General features: G+C 37.0%; 3 protein-coding genes across 4 annotated transcripts; all 3 read left to right on the forward strand.

Annotated features, from left to right (window-relative positions):
• The first annotated feature begins 1086 nt into the window (after positions 1-1086).
• Positions 1087-5298, forward strand: LOC137945388 (D-glycerate 3-kinase, chloroplastic-like). The gene is made up of 12 exons (XM_068791258.1): positions 1087-1693; positions 2869-3266; positions 3411-3490; positions 3589-3640; positions 3724-3765; positions 3875-3953; positions 4044-4075; positions 4161-4229; positions 4308-4382; positions 4488-4604; positions 4720-4770; positions 4956-5298. The coding sequence occupies exons 1-12, from the start codon at positions 1510-1512 to the stop codon at positions 5097-5099; spliced, it is 1323 nt and encodes a 440-aa protein (XP_068647359.1). The 5' UTR covers positions 1087-1509; the 3' UTR covers positions 5100-5298.
• A 204-nt stretch (positions 5299-5502) lies between these two features.
• LOC137946397 (uncharacterized) lies at positions 5503-14200 on the forward strand. 2 transcript variants are annotated; one of them, XM_068792672.1, is made up of 7 exons: positions 5504-5778; positions 5887-5988; positions 6387-6557; positions 7141-7378; positions 13176-13337; positions 13571-13839; positions 13932-14200. In XM_068792672.1, the coding sequence occupies exons 1-7, from the start codon at positions 5737-5739 to the stop codon at positions 14079-14081; spliced, it is 1134 nt and encodes a 377-aa protein (XP_068648773.1). In that variant the 5' UTR covers positions 5504-5736; the 3' UTR covers positions 14082-14200. The 2 variants fall into 2 exon arrangements, with proteins under 2 accessions (XP_068648772.1, XP_068648773.1); XM_068792671.1 differs by having other exon boundaries at positions 5503-5988.
• A 158-nt stretch (positions 14201-14358) lies between these two features.
• On the forward strand, positions 14359-18702 carry LOC137946398 (protein PGR). Its single transcript, XM_068792673.1, has 5 exons — positions 14359-14713; positions 14855-14968; positions 15765-15987; positions 17354-17605; positions 18306-18702. The coding sequence occupies exons 1-5, from the start codon at positions 14568-14570 to the stop codon at positions 18435-18437; spliced, it is 867 nt and encodes a 288-aa protein (XP_068648774.1). The 5' UTR covers positions 14359-14567; the 3' UTR covers positions 18438-18702.
• Positions 18703-18937: the final 235 nt, after the last annotated feature.

The following is an 18937-nucleotide window of genomic DNA, read 5'->3' on the forward strand; positions in this document are numbered from 1 at the left end:
CGGTTCTTAACAATCTCCATTACTGTTATCTCCAGGAGAAACCACATGTCGCTCTCTTGATCTTTCATTGCTAATCCTTGTCGTTGTTTACGGAATTCCGTACTGAATCCAGCAAATTGCCTAGCGTGATCATCGACCCTTTCCCCTCTTTGTTGCTGCAGTCTTGTTTGACCCGATCTCCCGACTTGAGAAAATTGTCTTTTGCATCGACTTGCAGAGGCCGCAGACGTCGTGTCCGATGTCTCTCTCGCAAATCGCAAGTAGTTGCTTGTCCTTTACGCGACAAGAAGAAGAAATCATTTTTAATTCGATATTTATAAGATGCTGCTTGCTTTTAATGGCTGATCAACAGAGAGCAAACTGTGAATTTGATCTCGTTTATGCCACTTGAAACATGTCCGGACAGGGAGGCTGAAAGGCTGAAAGCGAAGAGATTGGCTTCGTCGGTCGTTATCCATAACAGGCCTGCCACATCGAATCCGTGTCAGACTCGTGTTTTTATTTGTTCTGCTTCATACCAACCTCGATAGCTTGGAAGGCCTTGTTTGGCTTCTTCTCACCTCATCCATCCCATAGGAAAGAAAATAAATAAAATAATAATTATTATTTTTAAAAATAATTAATTATTATCTCATTTTATTAACTACTTTTAAGAATAATAATTATTTAATTTCAACTCAAATTTGAAATAAGGTTAGTTAAATATAACAAATCGACTTGTTAATTTGTGATCCTATTCGTTAACATAATTTTTTTATGAAAATATTATTTACTCAAATTACACTTGTTAATTCCCTTTTGATTGGAACCAAGCTAAAGTATGAAGATCAAGCAAAAAATATTTATTATTATTATTATTATAAATTAATAATATAAATAAACCATTTAATTTTTATAAAAAAGAAAAACAGGTACAAACTAGGGTGAGTTCCTTTTCCTCGTGCCAAAAATAAAAGCCACTGTAAGACTTTAGAAACATGTAATATAACCAAAAATCTGAATGAATCATGGCCAGCAAATATCTACGATATCTGCTCGAATGTCCCGTCAATCGAGACGGAGATTTTTGTGAGCTCACCTTTGAAAGACGAAAGAACGCCGACAAGAACAAAGAAAGGCCCACCCACCACTCATCAGCCCTGTCCCAGAGATTCGCAACGCACATGAGCCCCTCGGCAGCGAATGAGGCCCGAGGCCGCCCGTCTTCTGTTGTGGCACTCGTCAATTTCGTCAATTGGGAGCGACGGCAGCAACAGCAGGAAATGGCGGTGGGAGGTTTATGTAAGCGCAGTCAGTTTTTTTCGGGTTATCTGATCAAAGAAAACAGCGACCTGAAAAAAAAAAAAAAAAAAAAAACTAGGAATTTATGGAGTCTGGATATCTGGAGACAGTTGCTGCGGAAGAAGTAAGAACCTCCGTACGGCTTAAACGTCGAGCGCTTCGTATAAATTTTACACGCAGCCGAGATACGGGTAACCAGCAGGCAGAAGAAGTTTCCAAGCAAGGAGGATGACGATATTGAGCGTCTTAGCCTACCCCCACGGGTCTCACCCGCCCCCTCCTTCCGTTTCTCTCTATAAATTCAACTCCCCTTTCCCTCCTTTCACCATCCTTTCCAGTTGGAATATCTCTACAGTTCCTTCGTCGTCCACTTTCCTTCTCTCCCAAATGCCTACCCAAGCAGCAAAACTTGGTAAGGATAAATCTGAGCCCCCCTCTTTTTGACATTATATCTCAGTTGATTTGTGCCTTGCTCTTTCTATTGGAAATTCGTTGCCTATTCGATTGATTCCCTGATTGGTGTAGAAACTATCTCATTATGAATCCTTGGAGTAGTTTACTCTCTGGAGAATTATTCATGTTTGGTTATTCGTGTTTTGTCATTTTTAATAATCTAATCACAGGACCGCGGGTTAGTTCGGCAATATGGCTGGAATTTGAATGGTCTGCTTGCTCTTATTTTCTATTTCGGTTTAACTTGTCTTTCTTCTTTTAAAACCTTATGGCAATGCATCCGCTCCCTTAGTTTAAAATATGGAAATTCATTTTCTTGCCTTCCCCTCTAGCTGAACCTCGCCTATTTATTGTCCATGTAAGCTGTCATTCGAATTTTTGTATTTCCGTTTTTATTATGGAAATTTGGTATAGCAAAACGATCTGGGAAATCTGTGTTCTTTCTTATTTCCTGAATTTTAAGATGTTTTTAACTGGTCAAATTAGCTAAAATAGTATTAAGAGCCTAAGTGGTACTCCTATTTCTTGACTTCTATAATTTTAAATTCTTCTCATTTATCAGTTTGCATCTGCGTTTATTTTTTAACAAACACAAAAAAAAAAAAAAAAAAAAACTGCTGCTCTATCACTTGTTTCAGACTAAACATTACGTTAATCAGGATGTTAGTCTGGGGCATTGACATATCTAGGTTGTGAAATCCAATTTCACCATGTCCAACATATGGATGACCCAGTAGACATTTGGTTTTAAAGCTAATCAGTTGGACAAACTTCAGAGGAAATCTCAGGGTGTTATTGGTTTATCAGTTATATAACTTCAAGACATCTTAAGCTCCCAGTCAGTTGGTAAGGTAAACATCAGTTATGGTTAGGGTTTCTCAGTGGAAAAAAAAATACCATCTAGTGTCTACGTATATTATCTTGCTTCCTGACATTTTACCCTCTGCTGTGCTAATTCTTCGAGTTAGAGATGATCTATCACAAGATAATGGCGTGTGGAAAGTTCTTTAACTTTTTCACTAGCATTCTCTCTAACTGGCTATGGAATTTGATAGGTGTTTGAATTCTTGATACTAATTTTAATATCTCTGTTGAATTTGGAAGCTGATGAGGAATTTTTCTTTTTGGTTTCAGCAATGCTCTCTTCGAGCCATAGTTCTTGGATGCAAGATACATCCATAAACTATGACAGAGTCTCTGGCAGTGGATGCAGGTCTAGGCAATTGAACTCGGTATTTTCAACAACTCCAGCTGTGGTTTCCACTGTTGCAGACCTCTTCAATTTCATATGTGCAGGCCCACTGATTGAGAAATTGGGTCTGACTCCTGAAATGGTGGAGTCCTCTATAGAAAAGTGGCTAGAGTGTGGTGCGGTCCTGTGTAGATTGTTTATGATGAATGAGCTGCAATTGAGTGAGGAGGAGAAAGTAAGGATTTACCACTATTACACACCCGTGTATATCTGGTGTGAAGATCAGATATTACACCACCAGTCATTGTTTAAAGACAGTGAGGAAGTCCCTCCTTTAGTGGTATGTACTGCTCTGTGTGAATCACCTCATTTTAACTTCATTTTGTAATTATACTATATTTTATGTTTACAAAATCAGAATTTGATTTGCTAGATCCACTAACTCTTCAAACATTAATCCTCTTGAAATTTCTATCTGCTGCAGATTGGGGTCAGTGCTCCTCAAGGGAGTGGAAAGACCACTCTAGTCTTTGCTCTAGATTATATTTTCCGAGCATTGGGCAGGTAAAGCTATTGCAACCACCATTAAAATGTCTGCTTCATCTAGACACTTCTGGAGAGCTCCTAATACGTTTCCTGACATGTTTGTGTACTACTTCCAGGAATTCTGCAACTTTGTCTATCGATGATTTCTATTTGACTGCAGAGGATCAGGTAATTTATAATGACGATTGCTTGCTGTGATTCTCTTTCTCATTCTTTATTTTCTATTGGTTGACGTTTCATATTAAATGCAGGCTAGAGTTAGAAGTGAAAACCCAGGAAACTCACTCTTAGAGGTATTTTCAACTTAAATGATATCATTTTCCTAGTTACTAATTTGAGAAGTCTTCAAAACTTTCTATTTTGATGGGCATATCATAGTGATTTGTTCCGATGTTTGTCCAGTTCCGTGGAAATGCAGGGACCCATGATCTGCCATTCTCAATAGAAACGCTGACTGCTTTAACCAAGCTAACTAAAGAAGGTAATTTTCCTTATTTTCTTTTTTACTGAATCGTGTTATTATTGGGTGTCCCCCCATATAGATGCTTACCAGTGCAGCTATAACGTGCAGGCATGAAGATGAAAATTCCACGATACAACAAAGTAAGCCAACACAACACCTATTAAACTTTCCTTTTAGTCATGACTCTAAAAATTGCGTACTGATGAATTTGTCACTTATGCGCAGTCTGCTTATGGTGGAAGAGGTGACAGGGCTAGTTCTTCTACATGGCCCAAAGTTAAAGGGCCACTCAATGTAAGGACCTTTTTAGTTGAGTTGGTAATGATGGAAACCATTGTATTCAGCAGTTATCTAATTGGACTTCTTTTTTAGGTTATTCTTTTCGAAGGATGGATGCTTGGTTTTAAACCTCTTCCAAATGAAGTGGTCAAAACAGTTGATCCACAGGTTAGGCATTGAAACTTGACAATGTCTACTTGTACTATTTATGTGCATATGAACCTGTTTTTCCTCATGGGAACAGTTTTATTCAAGTATAAATGATTTGTGCAGCTGGAGGTTGTAAACAAGAACCTTGAAGCTTATTTTGAAGCGTGGGACAAGTTTGTTGAGGCATGGCTCGTTGTAAAGATTAAAGATACCAGTTGCGTTTATGAATGGAGATTGCAGGTATGCTGTTATTTATAGAAAATAATCATTGCAAATCATCCTAGTTTGTGTGTTTCCCCGAACGTTTACGACCGATATATCACACACTTACTGGATCCTGCGCATGGATTTGTAGGGAGAGCTAGCCATGATAGCAGATGGCAAGGCTGGTATGTCAAAAGAGGAGGTGAGTTATTCCTCTACTGTTTTGTCTCTGCTTGTTTTAGTTCATTAACACTTTTTTAAAATTGCCGGAACCAACCTTCGTGTTTTTGATAAATTTGTGTGATGCTTCAAATCTTCAGTCAAGTGTGAAGCATAACAATTGATCAGTATCAGGGGAGTGTTTGATACTGTTTCTTCTTTCTGCAGGTGCGGGATTTTGTTTCACGGTATATGCCGGCATACAAAGCATATCTTCCAACCCTTTACTCCGAGGGTCCTATGGGTTCGGATCCAGAGCGGCTTCTTGTTGTGGAGATCGATGAAGAAAGGAATCCCATCTTGGGTATCTGATCGCCCTGTTTGTTAGCTGGTTAATGCTATATATTTATAATTTTTTTTTTCTGCAGCAAGTGTAAGTCTAATCCATTAAAGAAAGTCCTATTCTAATCCATTGAAGAAAGTCGCCTTGGTAGCGGTTTAATATGTACATTGTAAGCTCGTTGTATCCGCCTTAAAAAAGTATATGTAATGAAAGCAATTCTTTTCCTTATCTCTGTGTTTCATCTAATTGCGAGGAACTGAGGATAGTGGGAAGTGGCAACAAGCATAAAATCTGTGATCTGCGCCCCTGAAGGCTTTGCGTCACTTGGAAAAGTTTATCATGGGATTGGATTTTTCAATGACTCAGTTTGGGTTTGGATTTCAATAAACGTAATCCACTTTTCGATTTGGCTACTTCAGTTCCAAATTCGATCCAAGTCAATTGAGGGAGTAGAAAAACTAGCTCAAAAGTATGTCCTTGGTCGGTCTGAGTCGAGGGTCGAAAAACCATTATTACAACCCGGTAACGTTCTACCGCGGCGTATTATCCGATAATCGAATCAGGCGACCCAGTGCCGCAGTGCGTATGGTTTTTTACTTGTAGTAGCTCCAACTCCAAATCTCAAACTTCCAATACCGGATTTCAGCACAGCAAAACGAGCAGCTGATGGAGAACGCCTCTCCTTCTAGACCTATCATTGAAACTTTGGTTTGTAAAGGATGGTGTTTCAGAGACGTTGATGAGATTCGTTCTATGATTGAATCAATAAAGCCTGATGGAAAAGATAAAATGGCTTCTGTGGATTTGATTGAACAGGAGCTTCTGAACATGGATTTAAGAGACATAGGAGGCGTATCACTACCTGATCTCTCTGTCATAAAGAAGTCTTCCTATCTCCAAGGTCCCAAAATCCTTCAGGCGAGTAGGCTTCTGTTCTCTTTTTCTACCTACTACTTTATTTTCAAGTTTTCGGGTTTTCGTGTTTTTGTCTTTGAAGTTTGGAGTTGTTGGATAACTTGAGCGTCTGGTGGCTGTCATCTTCTTGTAATGAGCTGAATTCTTCTCCCACTTAGCTGTTTGTCTGAGTAGTTAAAATCAACCTTTTTGGATTGGGCTTAGAGATAGAAGTTCTGTTAGGTTGGATAAATTATTTTTTCATAAGTTGTGTATAAAAGTTCGTTCTCTGTAGGTTTAAATTTTATCAGTGCAGTGTCATTTGCATGTCTAACATGTGCAATTTGGTGAACGATCTCCATTTGTTGGATGAATCTCCACTTTGACTCCTCTCTCTCTCTCTCTCTCTCTCGTATAAACAGGTGGCTTCCGTGAGAGACATCTCTCAGAGCAGCGTTGAGGTGGCTGTTAATAGTTTCCAGCATCGAAATCGTCTCCTGCGTTTCAGTCTAACAGATGGGCACTCAGAAGTAATTGCTATCGAGTACAAAACAATACCTTCTATAACAGATGTGATTGTTCCTGGCACTAAGGTGAGCCACTCTCAAATGGGTGGATGTATTTTGTCATTTCAAATAAATGCAATTTTTCTATGAAATTATATGTATATTTATTCACGTACCAAGGTTAGTATTTCCTAAATTGGCTATCAGTCAGAACTCTTGTAAGTTATCATTGGGACAGAATGGTGGGAATATCAATTATGTTGTTCTTTTAATTGGTAAATTTATCCAGTTCACTGAGAACAAGTTCAGTTTGGCAAACTTCACATGTTTTACAAGTTCCTAGCCATGGACTTGGAACAAGGATTGCCCATGAAAAGTGAAGAAATGTAAACATCTGCAGAATAGGTGGAAACTATTAGATCAAAAGTTAGATACTGCTCCCTTTATTTTCATTGTTTATATTTGTCATGATAGCTGATTGTTCGATCCATGTAGTCTCTTAAGAAACTTTTTTCTTATTTTTATTATCTCCACTTCTTTATCTTGCCATTCTTCCTCAGACTGATGACCTACCAATATTTCAAAACTGAATGTACTAATTTTTGAGTAAATTTTTGTCTACTAATTACATATTTGTAACCCTATTGTTTTGAACCAATATATGTTGTAGGTTCTGTTGCAACACAAAACTCCAATACATAGCGGCATAGTATGTTTGGATTCCGTAACTTTAACTGTACTGGGAGGTGTTGTCCAAACTCTTTATGAAGAGTGGGAAGTGAATCAGAAATATTCTGGTTTTGCTCGCTCATCATTAAGGCTACCGAAAACTATTGATGATGATGGTGGTCCTCCACAGTTTGAGAAGCTTCAAATCAATTCTCCCAATCTGCGAAACATTTCCTCTAGTCAGTATCTCAAACAAGTTTTAACTTTATCAGGATTACCTACATATTCCATGTTCAGCATATGCTCTCCATGTAATGATAGGCTTTAGTGAATCAATTTTTAAACATATCTGCCTGTTATCTTTTCCTGTAAAAGATTAAAATCTTGATAGTATTGTATGTCTCCATATTAGGCCATGGTCCATTGTTTGGACAAAATCCTAGAGAAAATTATGTGTTCTAATTTTTTATACAACTGCTGGTTTTTCCTCGGTTGTTTAGCCATGGCCTTACCTGTTAGAAATTCATTTGGTCAACATAGGAGTTGTATATATTGGAAGTACCTGAAGACTGTGCTTTGTTATAAGATACAATTGCACATGGTAGTGCATCCTTCTAGCGGTAAAAAGTAATTACATATCTTCATTCCATTGTTCTCTCATGCTCCAATAAATTGATGATACGCTCTTCTCTTCTACTCATGATTAACATTTGGAACTCTTCTGCAAAAATTTATCCCTGGTTTAAAAATATGGATTTATGCTCATAGGTTCAAGGATGCATGTTTCCTGAAACTCTATTGATTTTGTTGGGGTGCATCCAGAAATGATGCGCATACACCTGATTTCCTAAACATTGAGGGAATTCCCTGATGTCTTTTCCACGGTCAAAGAAATTTAGAAAATTTTCGGTCTAGAAACTACATCTCACCTTTTGTTCCTCATATTGATCCTTCTAGTGCCCCTTTATATGAACTTTAAAAAGACATCCTCTCTTCTGGCCTGTGTGAATGTTGTTCATTTTCTGCCTCCTACCTCTTTGGCTACCTAATAATGTTTAAAAAATATATTACAAGGTGATGCTGGTGATAAGTACTTTGCTGCTGTACATTTGAAGCGGTCAGTGGAAAAAAAAGTTATGTGGATGTACAAGTTGTATGTTTGAACTAGTGAAAGCATAATGGTTTTAAAAATTGTATCAAAAAAATATAGCTTCACCTTATTGGAGACAATTTCTTACTGGAATCATATTCATTTGAAAGAAAGCTTCAGTTCAAGAGTAAGTATGATCAAATTTCTAACTCATATGGGCAAATTGGTTCATTGCCTGAGAACTTAAAGCGAAGCAAATTGAAGGTAAAGAATATCCTTAGACATTACCTTGAACTGCACAGTACTTTCATCCATAAAATTTTCCAGTATTTGCCCTGGTGTTCCTAGTTGGAGCCTTCCCCTTGAAACCAAAGAAGTTATCATGTTTTTCCTCCCAGCAGCCCTGTTTAGATGTCTCTAAAAACACCTGAAGATACCATTCCTCTCATGATTTATGGTTAAGATAATAGTGTTTCATTTAAAAGAAAATAATAGGCTTTATGAAAGCTTCTTTTCTCAAAAAAAGAAAAAAAAAGAAAAAAAGAAAAGAGCATGTTTCATCTTGATTATCCCTTCCTATCATATTCAAGTTAAGGCACCTATACAATCTTCCAAAAGTTCTTTGTATCTTTTCTTGATGTTTGTTTTAACAATTATGATTTTGCGTTTGTTAAATGCTTCAAAATTATCTCTAGTTGATGCAATGGATGGATCAACCTCCTCAGATCTACTGGTCAGAACCACAACAATCTGCTTTAATTTTCATGGTGGGTCTGTCTTTTGCAGATGAATTAGCTCATCCATCCACCTATCAGAACCATAGTGATTAACTAAAGTTTTTAAAATGGTTCTAGTTTCCATTAAAAAGAAAGTTCTATTTTTTGCCTATGCGGATGATCTCCCCCATAAAACACAATCACAAGGTTGTTCTTCTTATGTTTAATAGATCTGAAGTTGTATTCCATATATTAGAATGTCTTTGATGCAACCTCCTGAAGCAAACTTTTTGGCATAGCATCATCAAGTAGAAATTTAAGCTTGGTTACCATAAATTCCTCGTTATCAACAACTTGCTTAATTCAGACACAACTAAGTACTTCATAGAAATGGTTTGCAGATTCAACAATGTTCGACTAGATTCTGGTCATTCTGCAGATTGACAAAGTAAGAATATGTGGAATTAGGATGATCCTGTTAAGTTCCGATCCACAATATATTGATTGTTGTTTCATTAAGGGTAATTTGGGAATTTTACTCTTGTATCACGGTTGCCCTAATTTTCTTTTTATAATTGAGGGGCGCCGCTATTAGGGTTTTATCATCTTAATCCGAGGAGCATCTCGAGTTGTAGCCCAATAGGTTAGAGAGAAACACCGGTAAGTGTGCGCTTTCTCTTGGAAAGTATTTCATCTTCATAGTGGATTACTGCAACGGTGGAAGACAAGACGTAGTCTCACCTTGAGGCGAACCTGTATAAATCTTGTTGTTTGTTTTCGTGCTTGTTTTTCCTTTCTTCCGCGATTATTATTATTGTTCTCGTTAGTTTGGAATTAGGGCGTTTAATTCCTAACAGATCCAACAACAATCATCTTGCTCAACAGATTATTTGAATACTAGTGTTCAACAATATATTGATGGAGGTTCAGCAGAATCAGATGACCCAACTCTAGATGTTAACTATGATACAAATGACTGGATGGATTTAGGTGCAGAATGACTCTAGCTTCTCATCAAGAGCCTTGTAGCTCAGGATTAGGTATTTTATAGAGGTCAAAACTCTCGCATATTTGAATATTAGGAATTAGGGTGGGGAAACCTAGGAGAGAGTTACCTAGTACATGAGGGGGAGTTGTTAAAAAGTTGAAAAATGCTATCTGATTTGGAGTCAAACCTGCCTAAAGGATTAGCTGTTTTACACTTTGCACAGCATCATGGTAGTATCTTATGCCGCATAGACAGAAGTTGGCCAACCTACTACTTGGTAGACTTGATAGCCTTTTGTTCCACATTTTATCAGCTAAATTTTGGGCATGTTGGCAAGGACGTAACATGTTGTCACTGATCATCTATCTTCTATCATAAGTAACATTTGTTTGTCCTTTATTTATTTTTTTGTTTATAATAGGTAAAATTGCTGCAAGGCTTGTGTGTGTTGGCTTCTTAAATACCAAATCTTTATTTCACAAAGGGAAGAAGGGATAAGAGTACTAAACCTATCGTCTCAGTGAATGACATACTCAGACAAAGTGGCCAATTATTTATCTCAGTGATTTGCTACCTAGTAATTGTTAGGTAAAACAATAGATGCTCTTGGTTAAAGTTTTTTTTTTTAATTTAATGTTTTTAATTTTTGAATATTGGAATCCCTTATCCTGATGAGACTTGAAATCAAGACCTCATCATCATGGTAAAAGGTCAAAAAGGGATTGTTCATTATTTTAGTCCAGGGTCTTCTACTTTCTCTTTTGTTGTACTTATGCTACAGGAACCGGAAAGAATATTCAATTCAAAGAAATGTTAATCTGTGAACAGAACTCTTTTATCAGGCGAGGATGAGTCAAGTTTTATTGCAGAAGTCAATCCTGCCCTAAGGAATAGATTGTAAAAGATGTTGTTTTAGTACCATAGACTTTTTTTTTTTTTTTTTTTTTTTGAGTAAGGATGTATAAACTATTAAAATATAGGGAGAAGAGTACAAACCTAACTAAGTGGGCCTTCCTCCACAACTTGGTACCATAGACTTGAAGGAAGTATTACATGAAAGATTGAAGAAGAGTTGCAGTAAAGGTTTTACTTCATGGTGCAAATAGCATGTGTTTTAAACCTCTGTTATACTTGTTAACAAATAGTCCCACATGGATTAGTAAGTACAAAGATCTTGAGTTTATTAGTTGATTAGTCATTTTGGGATGGGCCTTGGACCTAACTTCACATGGTATCAGAGTAGGTACACATATGTGGGCCTCCACCCAAATTATCCACTTGTAGAGCCACAAAAGAGGGTTTACACGTGAGGGGGAGTGTTAAGGAATAGTCCCACATAAATTAGTGAGTATTAAGATCTTGAGTTTATTAGTTGGGAAAAAGGCTTCCTAAATTGGCTAGTTATTTTGGGATGGGCCTTGGACCTAACTTCACAATACTTATTTTTGTAGGCGTTCAAAAATCTCTATTCAGATCTAAGAGACTTGTCTCCTAACTACCTAGACAGCCTGGAAAACTTCCTAGGAAAAAGGACAAATTAAATTTAAACTAATTCTTCAAGACACTCTTTTCAAGATTATCAGCAGCTATCACACAAGTTCGTCCGAATTGTAATTTGGCATTGGAACTTTATTGCAATTCGGCTAACAAATGTAGAAGCATTTAAAAAATTATATTGGTTTTGTTGTCATTAAGTTAGAATCTAGGGTTTTATTAGTAGATGATATGAGATCTTTAGAATTGTTTCTGTTTGTTAAATGAAACAAACTTGAAATCTCTCTCTCTCTCTCTCTCTCTGATGATGATGATGATGATGATGGTTTGGTTTGGCTTCTCCCTTCACTATCAGCCTTTTTCTATTTATTCTTATTGTTTTTATCTCCCTTTTTAATTTTTAACCTTTTTTTTTTACCTGAATTGGTATGCTTTAGAATTCTTCCCTTTTGTAGAGACCAAAGCTTAGCATTCTTCCCTCTTTGATGCCTTGCTGTCCTTCCACTTTTTAAATCTTTTAGAGATCCTAATTAAGGAATAAGTGGAGTCGATATGTGGTTACAATATAACCTTAGCAAGCTATTGAGTTATTAGTTAAGGATAGACAGCTTGATCTAGACAGTGAGGGGCTACTAAATGAAAATTTCTTTATTAATTTTTTTTCCTATAAAGCTTTACTGAACAACTCTTAGCTGAGTATGGATCTGGGGCTAACTGCACCTGCTATACAGTATAGCCAGCAAAAATAGGCCAAAACGCTATAGCTTTTGGTTTATTGTCTTGCCTGATACATATATATATTACGTTTTGGTATTCAAAAGTGTAAAAAATAAGAGATATTGAGAAAATAAAGAAGAGAGACAGAAGAAAGAAGAGAGAAAAAGAATTCCAGGAGTGCTGCAAAGTGCTGCACACTTTTCAGAGGTCAAAATTCGACCTCCCTCTTTATTAAATAGGTCACCTAAGTGAAAACTTAGTAAAATGATATAAGTGCCCCTCTGGACTCAATTACTTATATCTCCTATCATACACATCATTATAAACCTGAAAATTGAACCCTACACTTTGTAACTAGATGGCAAATACTCTCCTATACCCTAGAGGAGAAAACCAAGTATGTAAAATGACCAAATTACCTTTAATCCTAACAACTTTAACACTCCCCTCCAAGCTAGAGCGCATAAACATTACATGTAAGCCCGGGCATGAGGGGGAGTGAAGTGGGAAAAAGTCCCACATTGAGAAATCTTAAGAGAAGTGAATGAATTATAAGGTTGAACAATAGACCTCCTACATGGTTAGTCATTTTTGGATGGAGCTGGACTTAACCCAACAAAAAGCTAAACTAATTTCAGATGAAGGTGTATTAGTCCATGTTGGTCATTGTAGGAGTACTGAAATAACTGATGTCATGTCTCTGGCAAAGAAAGCAATTTGCAATTTTTTGTTTAATCATTGTTTGTGGCAATTAGTAAATTAATGACTATTTGTTGCATTCATATGTTTAAGCTTTTAGTTAAACTTGAAGTATCTGGACTGTTGAAATAAAGAAATGTATCATTATTGTCATTTTTCTATTTGCTACTTTATATCTTATTTAGATTTTAGTTAAGCTTGAAGTATCTGGGATGTTGAAATAAAGAAGTGTAATTGTCATTCTTCTATTTGCTGCTTTATAGATCCCATAAGACTTCTTGTTTTATCAAAAGAAGCATGCTTATTTATTTTGATCAGTTGGCGACTTGCAGATCTTGAATCAACTTCAACATCTACAGCTGCTACACTAGTCAAATTGAATGAATCTTCCAGCCAGAGACAGATGAGTGATAAGATGGAAGATAAGTCCACAACAGCTTCTGTAAGTGGCAAAGGGGAGGAAAAATCAACTCTAGAATCTAGGCCTAAAGAAGGTAAATGGTTGACCTCTGTTGGCGTTCAGTAAGGGCTCCTTTGTTTGCTTCTTGGTATTTCAGATGTATTAGCTTTTAATATTTAAGGCTATAGTGGGACATATATGAACTTTCTTATTTTTTATATGATTGTCTACTTATTTTCTATGCTAAAATGGGACTTATATTAATATTCTATTTCTTTTATTATTTTTCTAACAATATTCTGATATTGACTGCCATGTAATAATTAGTGGCTGAAGCTCTTCCTGTTCAAAACCAAGCTGCCGCACAAAAGCTTCTTCAGAAAATGAGTCAATCCCATCGGGATGGCAAGCAGTCCAGAGGTCCTAAATACAAGGGAAAGGGAAAACCGGAAGATCCTGTGGTTTTCACTTTGGATGAATGGGAAAAGAGAAAAGGAGGCACGAAGACGGTAGCAAATGCAAATTTTGCTGATACCAGCCAGGACGAGGAGCTTGCTTGGCGGCTACAGAACCAACTGGATATGGAAGAATGCAATGTCAGCACAAGGGTTTCATTTTTCATTTGAAAGAGTGTAATTAGAAATTAATTTATATTTTTATATAGTTTTGTCCTGAACCTTTTTTTCAGGTGAGAAGGGGTCCAGGATCAGATGCAGAACAGATACGAATGAACATGTTCAACTTTGGGAGAGCTGAAGAAGGGAAATCTGATGGTAGAAGAGAGTTCAGTGGAAGAGGAGGGAGAGGAAGAGGAAGGGGAAGGAGGAGATTTGGTTAAAACCTTATAGATCCTATATTCAGACATGCTTTTGCTTCATTGAGAAAAGTAGCTATACTTTGTCTGTATTTATTTAAAATCTGGAGAGTATCTACAATAGTTGTACGAAAATTGTTCACATAAATATCAAAACGAATTGAATGATTTTATGATCAATATTATTTAAAAAATATATTTTTAATAATGAAGTTGACGACCGTCGTAGTGTAATTTTTTTCTTGCCTCCTTTCCCAGGTTTATTAGGGTTTGGCAATTTTCTTAGCAGCCATGTTTGATGTCTGGTTTTTTTTATTAATTGGTTTGACGAGTTGTTCTACTCTTAAAGGCTTTAGAAATTTTGATTCGATTGCACGCTGTACCTGTTGCCTTCTCGCACCCACTCGCAGTACTTTATAGAATGAAATTATCTGATTCAAACGTCGCATCGGCTGCTCTATTTATGGTCTTCTTCTCCCCGCCAACCAGACTGGAGAAGAAGAGAAGGATATGGAGAATCTACAGATTCGTGTTTTGCTTTCAGTCTTCGTCGCATTTCTGATCGCTTTTAGATCTTTCAGAAAGAAATCTCTCGATCGATCCGGAGCTTTTATGGGCTTTGTTGTCATGGTCATCCATATAGCTGCTGGCTTCAGGTGCGAATTTTTTCTTTTACTTCAATTTTTGTTTTCTTCGCATGTCTATATAGAGTTTCTTTTGTGTTTTCCTGTTCCGATTCAGTATCGTCAGTGATAAACTGGAATCTGGGATTTTTTTTGTTTTGATCTCATCGGCAGGTTCGGAGCTCTGCTTCTTGTTTTCTTCTTCACTTCTTCGAAGCTTACGAAGGTTGGCGAGGAGAAGAAGAAGGCTATCGATGCAGATTTTAAAGACGGTGGGCAGAGGAACTGGTGAGATTCCTTTTTGGATTTCTGTTTTCACGTTTGGTTTTTCTGGAACTACCTTCCCTATATATATATAAATATTTTCTTATCTCGGTTAAGATTTTTTTTGTTCTTTCTTCAACCTATACACGTATCTGTGTCAAGCCTCTACAACCCGTGTGCTGTTCAAACTTGTTCTTGTTAGTGTATACTCCTGGTTTTACTTTTAATAGGAGGCGCACTAGTAACAAATTGTCATGCAACGTATTTAAGATATTTATTCTTACGCTGAAGAATGATGTATCATGATGCCAAACTTTGCAATTTCTCTTTTTTTTTTTTGGCAATTACTCGTTTTCACGTTGAATTTCTTTTTGTTTCTTCTCTTTGCTTCTCTTTTAAATTTTTTGTTTGTGGATTTCTTTATTGAAGGAACGAACAAATTCATTTATATCGGTTAGATGGTTCCACATGACCTTCTGAGGGTATCTGGCAGAGGTGACGGCTCTGTGAACTTGGTAGTAGCAATGCAGAATGTTTCAGCATAGTTTCTCAACAATTTAGTTTATATGTTGAACCCCTTATGCCGGTGAGATCAGTGCAGAAGACCTCACACTGGAACCCCTTATTCTCCCCTCCAATGAGAAAAAGATTCAATCCATTTTGTCAACAGTAATTAACGACATAAGAGGAAGCGATTAAAATTTGTTGGTATTTGATTGGACATCTTTAGCACTTGTTGATGCTGTTATATTTTCAATGGATTTTAAGCCTTCTAAAAATTTCCTTCTTTTATTAAGAATGTGGACTTTGTTGTAAACAGGTTGCAGGTTCTGGCTAACAGTGGAATTGCATCTGTCTTGGTGCTTACTGTTGGAATATTGACCGACTGGAAAGACCAGTGCCTGAACTCTAAGGAGTCTGCATTTATAACTGCCCTTGTTGGTGGAATTATTGGACACTATGCCTGCTGCAATGGAGATACATGGTCATCTGAACTTGGGATGCTCAGCCAAGAGCAGCCTCGACTGATCACAACCTTCAAGGTAGGTATCTACTTTTTCTTCTTCTGGTGGCTTTACTTATGAAGACCATGTGCTTATCATTCTTCATATTAATCAAATTGGTATTTTCTTTTTATATTGTTGAAGTTTTGGATGTCTATTATGACAATCTTATCCATTTAGTTCTGTCAGAGGAATGATATCTGGTTTATCCTTCTATTTATAGATCTTTTTTTCCTGTGTGTATTATCTTTGGTTAGCTTAGCCGTTTAGTTATTTCTATATCTTCTCAACGTAGTTTTTAGTACAATCCCGATAAAACCCAAATTTATGTAAAAACACGCATGTACAAAGCTAGGGGACAGGTATAAATTGTAATTTGATGGTTATTTTTTTTACAAAATCTAAGGGGCGCCACCTTAAGGGTAAAAGTGGCAATTTAATTTTGTTTTCCAGAAAATCTAGGGTGTGCTATTTTGGACACGTGATGATGAATTCCTTCTATGATTCCTCGACTTTCAACCTTGAGGACAAGGTTGATACTCAAGTGGGGTAGAATGATAGAGATCCGAAATTACCCCCAACGAAGAAGAAGAGAATGAGAGGAAAATAAGAAGAAGAAAGAAAAATAGAAAGTGGCACCACCCAAAAATTAGAAAGTGGTACCACATCCTAGAAAATAGGAGCTCAAGAGTAAAAAAAAGTAATCTTGTTAGAATAGAAAGAATTTTTCCTTTCATTGATGCAATCTTTTAAATTACTACAATCTCTCTTAGATTGACGTAATATCTCAATCTCCTAGGATCTCTCCTTAAATTATGTAATTAGGGAGCCCTAATTGATTGAAGAGTTTTCCAAATAATGCATAGAAAAAGGTATAAATAGGGGTGTTGGCTGAAAGAAAAATCAGTCAATCCTTTTCCAAATCTTTCTTTCCCTCTCTCAAATTCGTGCCTAGCACCTCCTCCTTCTTTCTCCTCTCTTCTTCTCTATTTTCCTTCAAGATCTCTCTCTATCTCCTTCTCTTCCTCTACTTTACTTCTCTCTTCTTCCCCGTTCTCTTATTCCAACCCTCTTAACCTCTCATTTTCAATTCTTCTTCACTTTTAGAAAAGATAAGGACCTCTCACAATTAGGTTTCTTATCAAATCTTGTGTGGAACATGGTAGCTCCTTCATTATTTATACTCAAATGGAGTGTCAAACGCCATAATTGGATCAACAATTAGGAACATTAGGATTTCTTGAGACTTAGTCTGTAGGTCTTAAGTGGTGCTTTGCAATTACAATTAATTGACTGCTGTTTAAACTTTTGAATTTTTAATTTATTACTAGCACATTTCCTACTGCCACTTTAGAGATTTGAAATTGTGGAACCTTAATGTTACTTTCTTGATATTTTGTTGCAGCCTGTTCGGAAAGGTACCAATGGTGGGGTTACAAGAACAGGACTCTTGGCTGCAGCAGCAGCTGGTAGTGTAATTGGTCTAACATCTCTGCTCTTTGGATTGCTCACTGCAAGTTGTTCTACCAGTGATGTTGCTATTAAGCAGCTATTGGTGCTACCCCTTGCTACAGTGGCAGGATTATGTGGAAGTTTGATTGACTCTCTTTTGGGCGCAACACTACAATTCAGTGGTTTTTGCACGGTTCGAAATAAGGTAAAGTGCTTCTTAGCATAGAGGACTGTTTGTTTGTTGAATTAAAGGGTTTTTTAACCACTCTTTTCTGAATCATTGTTACGTTATTTTTGTTTATTACGGATTTAAGTCAACTCTAGTGTTTCTAATCGGGTTTGCTATCCTTGGATTTTGTTGCTTGTGCTCCTGCATCTAAGAAGATCAGTCCAAACCACTCAATCTGTGCAAAGTAGTGGCTTTTTGAATTTTTGCTGTTTAAATGATTTTGTTGCTGTTGTTGTCAAATACGTGATTTGAATTGCCTTCTTGCTACCTCACTTGCTATAGGTCTAATCTACCCGAGCACATTCCTCACATAATTTGTTCTGGGTTAGTTTAAATGCTTAATACTTCTGTCAGATGGAAAGAAACAAGAATTGTGCAGAAAGTAGAATGCCCATTATTTCTTATCTAGCTTAAAACTTGATATAATAAGTTTAAATTGCCTTCAAGAGTGCATTTTGAAGCGCTCAAGATATGTAAAAACTAGTTATTTGCAGTTACTGTCAAGTCAGTGTATTCATATTACATTTCATTTCCTACTAGCAGATGTTGTTCAAATGCAACAGTAACGTCTTTGCCGATTTACACAATCAAATTTTCTTCGTAGTCCTTGACAGAATTAACTCATAGAAACTTGCTTTCACAGACTTCTCTCTCATGTCATTCATCTGTTTTGCAGATAGTAGGAAAACGGGGGCCTACAGTGCGAAAAATATCAGGTGTTGATGTTCTTGATAACAATGCTGTCAACCTTGTCTCCATCTTACTGACGTCTCTTCTCACAGCAATTGCCTCTGTTTACATTTTCTGACCACTCCGTGTATAAAACAAAGCGAGCCATGAAAAATTTGATTCAATAGTTTCTTGTTTTGAACCTTGAGAAACATGCAGTGTTGTGTTTGTCTAAACACCCAGAGCTGCATAAATTAGAAGGTAAGTAAAGGGCGCGTCACGTCAGGGGTTTTGAAGCTCTGGGCTTTTGGGAGCCCCCTTGTGTAGTTTGGGCTCGTAGTTTGGGCTCTTAGTTAATAAACGAAAGATAGATACGATCCGGTGTGCTTAGGCTTGTTGCTTCTTCTGGGTTCATTATGTTGAGATAATCAATTCTTAAATACGGCAATCGAACTCTTGATAGTTGGATCTCCATCTTACTAACGTCTCTGTTATGCCTCTCGACGACGACCGGAACAGAGAAAACCAAAGTAGAGGATAACGTAATTTTAATAGAATTCTTCCTGGGAGAATCTAAGGGCAACAACAGCAGAGAATGTCCAAGCAGCACTCGCACGTCTCGAAACAGCAAAAGTAGCA

This window comes from Aristolochia californica, unplaced genomic scaffold (genome assembly GCF_029961685.1).
Source record: "Aristolochia californica isolate CCGP_79_NKW_82.1479 unplaced genomic scaffold, dmAriCali1.0.hap1 SCAF_12, whole genome shotgun sequence".
Taxonomy (NCBI): domain Eukaryota; kingdom Viridiplantae; phylum Streptophyta; class Magnoliopsida; order Piperales; family Aristolochiaceae; genus Aristolochia; species Aristolochia californica.